General features: G+C 41.1%; 1 protein-coding gene across 1 annotated transcript; it reads right to left on the bottom strand.

Annotated features, from left to right (window-relative positions):
- Positions 1 to 2,915: 2,915 nt before the first annotated feature.
- Positions 2,916 to 6,939, bottom strand: c1qtnf13 (C1q and TNF related 13). Its single transcript, XM_020480047.2, has one exon. The coding sequence runs from the start codon at positions 6,928 to 6,930 to the stop codon at positions 5,857 to 5,859; it is 1,074 nt and encodes a 357-aa protein (XP_020335636.1). The 5' UTR covers positions 6,931 to 6,939; the 3' UTR covers positions 2,916 to 5,856.
- Positions 6,940 to 10,402: the final 3,463 nt, after the last annotated feature.

The raw sequence follows: 10,402 nt of genomic DNA, 5'->3' as shown, positions 1-10,402 counted from the left end.
TTCCTTAATTCTCTGTACTGGCCAATTATTATAACGGCGATTCTGATCCTACCATTAATTCATACATTGCCCCTGGCCTGAGAGGATGAAAGTTTAATATGTAGCTAGATGTAGAAGGCTAATGTTAACTAGCTAATATTGCCCATGGAAGGAAGTTAGGCTAACGAGCAAGCATTTTAGCCAGGTAGCCTAAGACAACAAAAAATACAGCGATAACGATTTATTCAACGTGAACGAGAGGAGAATGGCATTGACGTTTCTCTACAAGTAGGGAGAGTCAACATGTTTTTCTACTTGCGCGAATGCTCACGCACGCACAGACATACATTCACAGACATCAGAAACATCGACAACCACATCATATTTGGCTTATTGGACTAAATAGTTTTTGGTATCTTTTATCTTTCTTTGTCACTGTATTAAGCATAGGGTATTTGATTATGTTGAAATGTTGAAGTTGAAATGGTGCTGGAATAGTGGAGGCAGCTTCTGTTTTCATTGCAACTTGCGGTAACTCTGTGGTTCTAGATCAAAAGTTGTTTAGTGGTCCAAAAAATGTCAGAAACATTAACTTGCTTGATCATGCTGAAGGCCATGTAACTGTTTGTTACATGCAGTATGTTTTGTGTACTTCACCGGACATAGGTTGGCCTCCGTTTTTGTGATGAAACAAAGGTGTGGTGGAATTTATTCTGCCACTGTGGCTTCTTATTGTCCCTGCCATTAGACCTATACAGTAGATTACGGTCGCAAGGCACATGAACAAACAGGTTATGAATCAAATCCAATTTTATTTGTCACATGCGCTGAATACAACTAGTGGTCGACCTTACTGTGAAATTCTTACTTACAAGCCCTAAACCAACAACGCAGTTTTAAGAAAATAGAGTTAAGTTATTTTTAAAATACTAAATAAATAAATAAAAAGTAACACAATAAAATAACAATAATGAGGCTATATACAGGGGGTACCGTGACGAGTCAATGTGCGGTGATACATGTTAGTTGAGGGAATTTGTACATGTTGGTAGGGGTAAAGTGACTATGCATAGATAATAAACGGTGAGTGGCAGCAGTGTAAAAAAGGGCGGTGTGGGGTGTCAATGCAAATAGTCTAGGTGGCCATTTGATTAATTGTTCAGCAGTCTTATGGCTTGTGGGTAGAAACTGTTAAGGAGCATTGGCGCTCTGGTACCACATGCCGTATAGTAGCAGAGAGAACAATCTATGACTTGGGTGACTGGAGTCTTTGACTATTTTTTGGGGCCTTCTTCTGACACGCAAAGGATATAATGTTTCTCCCAGACAAGGCCCAAATCCCATCTGCATGAAGGGTTAAATGCGGAAGACACTTCAATTGAATGCATTCAGGTGGACAACTGACTAGACAACCCCCTTTCCCTTTCCTTACGGTCGGAAGCAGAGCAGTTGCCATACCAGGTGGTGATGCAACCAGGGGGTGCATGCTCTCGAGGGTGCAGCTATAGAACTTTTTGAGGATCTGGGGACCCATACCGAATCTTTTCAGTCTCCTGAGTGGGAAACGAGGTTGTGCCCTCGTGTTTTGGGACCATGACAGTTTGTTTGTCATGTGGACACCAAGGAACTTGAAACTCCCGACTCGCTCTTTTCTTCATGCAGATGGGATTTGGGCCTTGTCTGGGAGAAACATTATATCCTTCGCGTCAGACTCATTAAAGAAAAAATCTTTGGCCAGTTCGAGGTGAGTAATCGCTGTTCTGATATCTAGAAGCTCTTTTCGGTCATAAGAGATGGTAGCATCAACATTATGTAGAAAATAAGTTATAAACAATGCATTAAAACACACAAAACAGCACAATTGGTTAGGATCCCGTAAAATGGCGAAGTGAATATAGTGAAGACACAAAACTATGAAATAACATATATGGAATCATGTAGTAATCAAAAAAGTGTTAAACAAATCAAAATATATTTTATATTTCAGATTCTTCAAAGTAGCCACCCTTTGCATTGATGACAGCATCGCACACTCTTGGCATTCTCTCAAACAGCTTCATCTGGAATGCTTTTCCAACAGTTTTGAAGGAGTTCCCACATATGCTGAGCACTTGTTGACTGCTTTTCCTTCACTCTGCGGTCCAACTCATCCCAAACCATCTCATTTGGGTTGAGGTCGGGTGATTGTGGAGGCCAGGTCATCTGATGTAGCACTCCATCACTCTCCGTCTTGGTCAAATAGCCAGCCTGGAGGTGTGTTTTGTCTAAAATATATTTTCATTTATTTAACACTTTTCTGATTACTACAGGATTCCATATGTGTTATTTCATAGTTTTGATGTCTTCACTATTATTATACAATGTAGAAAATAGTTTTTTTTTAAAGAAAAAAAAAATGGAAAATCCTGGAATGAGTAGGTGTGTCCAAACTTCTTACTGATACTGTGTATATATTTTTTTAATTACCAAATGACCAGATAATTTCTGGAATTTAATGGATCCAATTTGGTTCAGATCTCAATTTTGGGATCCAGTAAGACCTCTACTCCAAATATATAGCATTTGTTATGTTTTTTTTTTCCCGAGCCTCCTTGTTGCAGCCTTATGTCCACACCTGGGATGAAGAGGACAAAGTAAGTACTGCTAGCTGAATTCAGAACAAGCATTAGGTGTTTGCTGTATGTCAAGCAAAGTTAGAAACTGCTTTGCTAAAGTCTATGAGCCTTCAAGGAGTGCCTGCTCAAATTGAACAAACTGCATATGAAGTCAACTACTTAGGATCAGCAATGATACTCTCCAAAATAACACATATGTGACTCACTGACACTGGGTTAAAATGTAACGTTTCTGAGAATCTTGCAAGTTGGCCTTTAATATGGTGTTTTCTGCTCAATGTACTGTGTGGGAGGTAGAATAATAAAAATATTGAATAACATAACTGTACATTTTTTATTTCTTATACAAGAGAAGTTTAAATCACACATTGATCAGTTTCAGCCATGACTTTTTGGATCCCATGGATGACCTTTGAATCATGGAACTGCTCCTTAAAGGAGAAGTCTACCCAAATCCTAAAACTCCCAAGTGATTCCATACATTGAAAATAGATCAGTGGGGTTTGCCCTCTCTCTCCTCTCTCTCCCTTTTATTTTTTATTTTATTTCACCTTTATTTAAGTTCTCATTTACAACTGTGACCTGGCCAAGATAAAGCAAAGAGGTGCGACAAAAACAACAACACAGAGCTACAAATGGGATAAACAAACGTAGTGCTGTACTGAAATAGCTGCAAAAACGGTCACGTGCCGTTGCTGGATAGAGGCCTGCTCTGCTCTGTTGCCATCCTGATTCTTGAAGTTCAAGGTGTTCTTATTGCGTTATTACCATTGCACCATATAATGTAGACATGAGGTACAGGCCTAGGTACTCTACAGGATGGCATATGTGCTCTATGTATTTATGACGGGGCGGTGGACAATAGACATTGTGTCACCTTATATTGCAGAATAGAATATACAAAAAACACTGTGATATATAAACATAGGCTATATAGGGTTTTGAGCTAATGTCAAAACATAAAACCCACTAATATCCCCATTAATAAAGGTTTAAGAGAAGCAATCATTCATTAAAGTAAAGTTTAGCTACTTACTCATTAGACAACTGTCCATTTGTCCCAGCTGGAACAGTGGTGCGTCTCCAATTTGTTTTTGGAATACGGATAAATGTTTCAAGGACACCAGTGTTAATCTGGGCAGCAATATCTATAAGAATTGTAGTTACATAATCAAATGATCCGCAGCACAAACATTCCTCCTTCGCAGCATTGGAGCGCAATTGCCACAATTACACCTCCAGTCAGTCTGTGATGATCCTGAGGATGGTTAGGGCTGTGGTCCAGCTACTGCTGCGGCTTCGATGGCTATCACGGAACCCAAACCGGCTGCACGCGTGTGCCATCGTGCATAAATGTATTTTGTCCCCCCACACCAAACGCGATCATGACATGCATGTTAAAATATCAAAACAAACTCTGAACCAATTACATTAATTTGGGGACAGGTCGAAAAGCATTAAACATGTATGGCAATTTAGCTAGTTATCTTGCACTTGCAAGCTAATTTGTCCTATTTAGCTTGCTTCCTGTTGCTAGCTAATTTGTCCTGGGATTTAAACATTGAGTTGTTATTTTACCTGAAATCACAATGTCCTCTACTCCGACAATTAATCCACACATAAAACGGTCAACCGAATCATTTCTAGTCATCTCTCCTCCTTTCAGGCTTTTTCATCTTTGAACTTATATGGTGATTGGCATCTAAACTTTCATAGTATTACCACGACGACCGGCAAAACAGTTTGTCTTTCAATCACCCACGTGGGTATTACCAATTAGGAGATGGCACGTGGGTACCTGCTTCTATAAACCAATGAGGAGATGGGAGAGGCAGGACTTGCAGCGCAATCTGCGTCAGAAATAGGAATGACTTCTATTTTAGCCCTTGGCAACGCAGACGCTTGTTGGCGCGTGCGAGCAGTGTGGGTGCAATAATTGAATAACATGGATTTCTAAATTCATTTTGCAACACTCGAGCACGCGACGTGTCCGGTCTGGTCAGCATGTAAAGCAGCAGCGGCCATCTGAAGCTCAATTTGCCTCAATTCTTCATCCGAATACTCAGGCTCGGTTTGAGGACACCATGGGCACCTGTCAAGAAGGGCATACAGTGCCATTTCTACTTAGCAGGGATTCCCCCAAGAGCGCAAATGCGCTGTGGCAGTCGGCTACATGAAATAATTATGTAAAATAATCGCAAATGTTTTAGGTGGAAAAGTACACATATCCTGACTCAGAACAAATAGCTGATTCGGCCATACGCCTTCAATAAAACAATGCATTTGTTCAACATTTCGCAGATTTCTGAATCATGAATTAACTGGCAACAGAGCATAGCGAGGCCTGCATCCATCAATGTCACAAGTCAGTTGACCTACAGGGAGAGAGAGGGGGAGAGGGCAAACTCCACTGAACTAGTTTCAATGTATGGAATACACTTGGAAGTTTCTGGATTTTGGGTAAACTTCTCCTTTAATGAATATTCTTTCACTATGCATTCAGAATAGATCAAACATTCATAACTACATCACATTCAGGTTATCTAAGTCCATACAGTCATTCAGGCAAACTATGCAGTATTTACATAGTAGTCTACTCAATGCAATCACTACACAAGTTAAATGATTAAATGGTTTTCTGAGTCTTTGCAAACACATCTGCTCAGTAAGGATAAATAATTATGTCCCTAAGCAAGTCTGTATATATAAAGATTACCTAGGAAAGCTCTACTTATTGTAACCCATCGTTTTTGGTGAATGAGAGAAAAAAAACATGAGGTATCCAAAGAATCCTAATGATCCAGCATCATATACTAACATATAACCCATAACTTTGGTTTAAACGCAGCCAAAAACAAAACAGAAAATCACCCACTTATCCACAGATAATTTGGTAATAAAGAGAAACATGACATGATTATGTGTAATAATGTCATAAGCTTGTCGTTATATCCAAAGAATGAACTCCCAGCCCCATCTTGTGGAATGATATAATACTATGAAATCAATAAATGGCCAACAAATGTGTATCTGTGTATAAGATGTGTATAATATATGTACATCTCTGCCCCATTCTTTAGAGGTTGCTACTGTTGTTGTTCCATCAACACCCAGAAGCTGACTACAGCGGTTCTAAACTAAGCCTATGAAGCATAGTGCAACTTAGCACTGACATTCACACTTTCACAAATTCGATTTTGTAACCATAGCACCATGTACATTTTCTAGGAGGGTCCAGTGTGTTTTGAAGAACTCAGTGCCCTCAGAAGTGAGTTCTGTCCAGGTCCTGGCTGGTGGTGGTGGTGGGCTCAACGTCTGGGTAGACCAGGAAGCCTGAGAAGGTGGTGTAGCGTCCCTGGTTGCTGTAGACGGCGTAGCACTCGTCCTGCTGGCTGTAGAGCCACACGTTGTCCCCCCTATGGAGCGACAGCAGCAAACTCTGGCTCTGCATCTCCCTCCTCCTGGACGTATCCTCGTCAAACACCATCGCCTGCACCTCGCCTTGGCCTGTCATCAGCTTGACTGACACTGCCCTGCGCGGGTGCTTCCCCACAGTGAAGGCAAAGTAGTAGGCACCAGGGTAGCGGCAGGTGAAGCGGCCCGACGTCTTGTTAAAGTGCCCTCCAATGTTGACGTACTCCACATCAAAGGTCAGAGGCTCCTTCTCCTGGTGCCCACCACCATTCTCCCCCAGGACCGGGGATGTCCTGGCCATGGAGAAGGCAGAGCGAGGCTCCACAGGGGCCTCAGCACTACCGCTCCAGCCGTACATGTGGTCTCCAGGAGGGGGACAGTTGGAGTTGGGGTAGGGCTGCCCTGACAGGGATAGGTAGTTGTTGAGATAGCCAGTGGTGGAGATGTCGGGGTACACCAGGTAACCGGTGAAGGTGATGTAAGGTCCAGCATTGCTGTATAGAGCATACTGAGGACTGTCCTGCAGCATCAGCCACACTGTGTCCATGGCCCTCAGGCTGATCATAACACTTTGACTCTGGACCTTCCTCCCTTTCTTTTTGTAATCGTCATAGGCTATAGCCTGCACCTCCTGCCCATTCTTCACCAGTATGACAGACAACATCTTCTTGGGATATTTCCCCAACGTGAAGGACAAGTAATAGGCTCCAGGGATTCTGCAGCGGAAGTGGCCCGTGTCTGGGTTGAAATCACTCCCTGTGTTGACTAGGAGCTTGTTGAAGGTCACAGCATTCTGAGTGCCTCCCAGGATGCTATTGGTCCGCGTGGCTGAAAAGGCGGAGCGGAGGCCAGTCATCACGGGAGCCACATGGAGGGGTGTGACCGACCCCAGGAAGTTGAAAATGCACAGTAGACAGGCCATGCGCCAGGGATTGCTACATGGTGCCACCTCAACTAGGAGAGATAAACAACAGTGTAAAAATATCTCACTTTCTTCAAAAACAACCTACAACAGTTATATTTATACCCTGGCTGTTCTAGTCTGTGTTTGCTTCAGACAACTTTTGTCATTGTAACAATGTAGCTTTGTTTATTTGTGTTTTTGTTTTTTTTTATAAAAAAAGAAACAAAGCTACATTGACAAAAGTTGTCTGAAGCAAACACAGAATAAAACTGCCAGGGTATAAATATAACTGTTGTAGGTTGTTTTGAAGAAAATTTTGTTCATTTGAAAAGATAGATTTTCTAAGGGTTGTAGGATTTTGGGCAAAAAAGTTTCCTTACTGCACAGCATTTCACACCTGTACAACGTAAACATTTTTCGTTTCATTTTTTCAATGTTAAAAAAGTTAAGGTTACCAGGACGAATCGAATATGGGCCAATGCAAGCCACCTGTGTGTTATGGGCTAAGATTGTGCAATGTGTCATTGTGTGATGGGTTGGCTGAAATACTATATGAGTGGGTTAGGATGTCTGGTTGAGCCCTGTCAGGACAGATCCCGCTCCTCAAATCAGATGCCCTGCGGAAGCAACAGCCCCTCTAATTCAGCTGGTATTGTCTGTTCTCTCTGTGCACTGAGAAAAATTACTAGATTAGACCCTGGTTCATCTGTTCCTGTGTGCCCGGACAATGGAACATTTGGAAGGGGGGCAGGGAAGGGATTTTTTTTTGTTCTATAAAGCCCTTCGAGATGGTGGACAATTGGTCGACGAAAGATCACAGTGTGACCATGGGAGGGATAGGTTGGGGGTCAATTTGGGGAATGAGATTGTTTTAGGACAACAAGCATCAATACTTTATCATTATGTTAAACATAATTTATATATGATATATCATGTATATATTTTTAAAAATCCTGATTAGACTGTTATAAAACGCACTGTTGAAATCTTGAAGTGAGTTGTCATTTCAGGTCCTAAGCAGGTATTTCACCAGCTTGCTATAATTAATTGATGTTCTCTTTTTGTGTTCTTTCTAACTTGTTGATAGAGCTCTGGTAAATTCATAGTGCAAGGTTGAAAGGGTGGGGAGTTCCCATCCCAGCTTGAATAAGTTATGGCTTCACTCATGAATTAAGCCTGTTTTATGGATCCTTTGGCATCCTCTAAAATAGTGGTTCCCAAACGTTTTATAGTCCCGTACCCCTACAAACATTCAACCTCCAGCTGCATACCCCCTCTAGCACTAGGGTCAGCGCACTCTCAAATTTGGTTTTTTTGCCATCTTATAAGCGTGCCAGACACACACACTATACCATACATTTATTAGACATAAGAATGAGTGTGAGTTTTTTTCTGAACACGGCTCGTGGGAAGTGACAAAGAGCTCTTATAGGACCAGGACACAAATAATAATATACTAATAATCAATAATTTTGCTCTTTATTTAACCATCTTACATATAAAACCTTATTTGTTCATCGAAAATTGTGAATGACTCACCACAGGTTAGAAGGGTGTGCTTGAAAGGATGCACATAACTCTGCAATGTTGGGTTGCATTGGAGAGAGTCTCAGTCTTAAATTATTTTCCACACAGTCTGTGCCTGTATTTAGTTTTCATGCTAGCGAGGGCCGAGAATCCACTCTCACATAGGTATGTGGTTGCAAAGAGCATCAGTGTCTTAACAGCCGATTTGCCAAGGCAGGATACTCTGAGCGCAGAGCCCAGAATCAGAATCTGGCAGTGGCCAGATTAAATTTTAATTTTAATTTTAATTTAATTTTCACAGAACTGCTTCTTGCAATTTCGATGAGGCTCTCTTATTCAGCTATCGGTAAGTGGACTGGAGGCAGGGCATGAAAGGGATAACGAATCCAGTTGTTTCTGTCATCCGTTTCGGGGAAAGTACCTGCGTAATTGCTTCGCTATATCACATTCGACATTGTCGGTAAGATTGAGTTCATTTACACACAAAAAAATCAGACAGTGATGGAATGCCCTGTGTGTTGTCCTTGTTAATGCAGACAGAGAAGAGCTCCAACTTCTTAATCATAGCCTCAATTTTGCCCCGCACATTGAATATAGTCCTTGTAATCCTAAATTCAGATCATTCAAGCGAGAAAAAACATCACCCAGATATGCCAGCCATGTGAGAAATCATCATGCAAGGGGTCAGCCAAATGAAAATTATGGTCAGTAAAGAAAACTTTAAGCTCGTCTCTCAATTAAAAAAAACGTGTCAATACTTTGCCCCTTGATAACCAGCGCACTTCTGTATGTTGTAAAGACGTTACATGGTCGCTGCCCATATCTTTGCATAGTGCAGAAAATACATGAAAGTTCAGGGGCCTTGCTTAAACAAAGTTAACCATTTTCAAGGTAGTGTCCAAAACGTCTTTCAAGCTGTCAGGCATTCCCTTGGGAGCAAGAACCTCTCAGTGGATGCTGCAGTGTACCCAAGTGGCGTCGGGAGCAACTGATTGCACACTCGTTACCACTCCACTATGTCTCCCTGTCATGGCTTTTGTGCCATCAGCTATGTTTGGCTACATACCGTTAGTGGAATTCCCATGAGAGCGTAACGGTTAATGTGATTGAATGTTAACTACTTGACTAGGCTATCTGTATTTGACATTGTGTTGTTATTTCGTTATTTCGCTGTTAAATTAGATTTTTGGTAGTGAAACGAGGCTACTCAGGCGAACAGTGGGTTAACTGCCTTGTTCAAGGGCAGAACAACAGATTTGTACCTTATCAGCTCAGCGATTCAATCCAGCAACCTTTCGGTTACTGGACCAATGCTCTAACCACTAGGCTACCTGCCGCCCCAGGAATGCCTGCTCTAAAACATGCAATTAGCATTAACTAACTGAGTATAAGAATATAAACAGTAAGCCTATCTCACTCAAGTAGGAACACAGAATAAATATATATTTTAAATGAGTTTCCTTCATTTTTATCAAATGTTTTACTTTAAATGACAAAATCTCCCAAAATACCAGAGATTCCAATCATATGATGTAGAGCTGCTCTAACAGTAAATGAGCAGAAAACCGGCACCTAGTAAATAAAATATACTGTACATTAACATCAGTAATTACAGGCTTATAACCAGAGATTTTTAACATGGTTATTTTCATATGTCTACCATTGTTGCTTGTAATGTTAATTCCTAAGCACTGTTATGAAAGCTGTGAGTTTCAACGTGTTAAACTATTTGAAAGCTATGCTGAGAGAACAGAACAGTGAGTTGGCAAAAGAGGCCATTTTTTATCAACTGCCATAATGTAAAACTCAAAATCCAGAAGTCAAACTTTGTTCTTCTATTTAACGATATGGAAACACTTAGCTCACAAAACCAGGACAGAAAAATACCAATACCAATTCTCACTAAATGTAATCCAAATATTCGTTTGAAGGATCGTTGACAAATATTTGACATTTCCATCTA

The sequence above is a fragment of the Oncorhynchus kisutch genome, linkage group LG4, assembly GCF_002021735.2.
Source record: "Oncorhynchus kisutch isolate 150728-3 linkage group LG4, Okis_V2, whole genome shotgun sequence".
Classification (NCBI taxonomy): Eukaryota; Metazoa; Chordata; class Actinopteri; order Salmoniformes; family Salmonidae; genus Oncorhynchus; species Oncorhynchus kisutch.
Note: the sequence above shows the minus strand (reverse complement) of the source record. Positions and strands in the feature narration are given on the sequence as shown.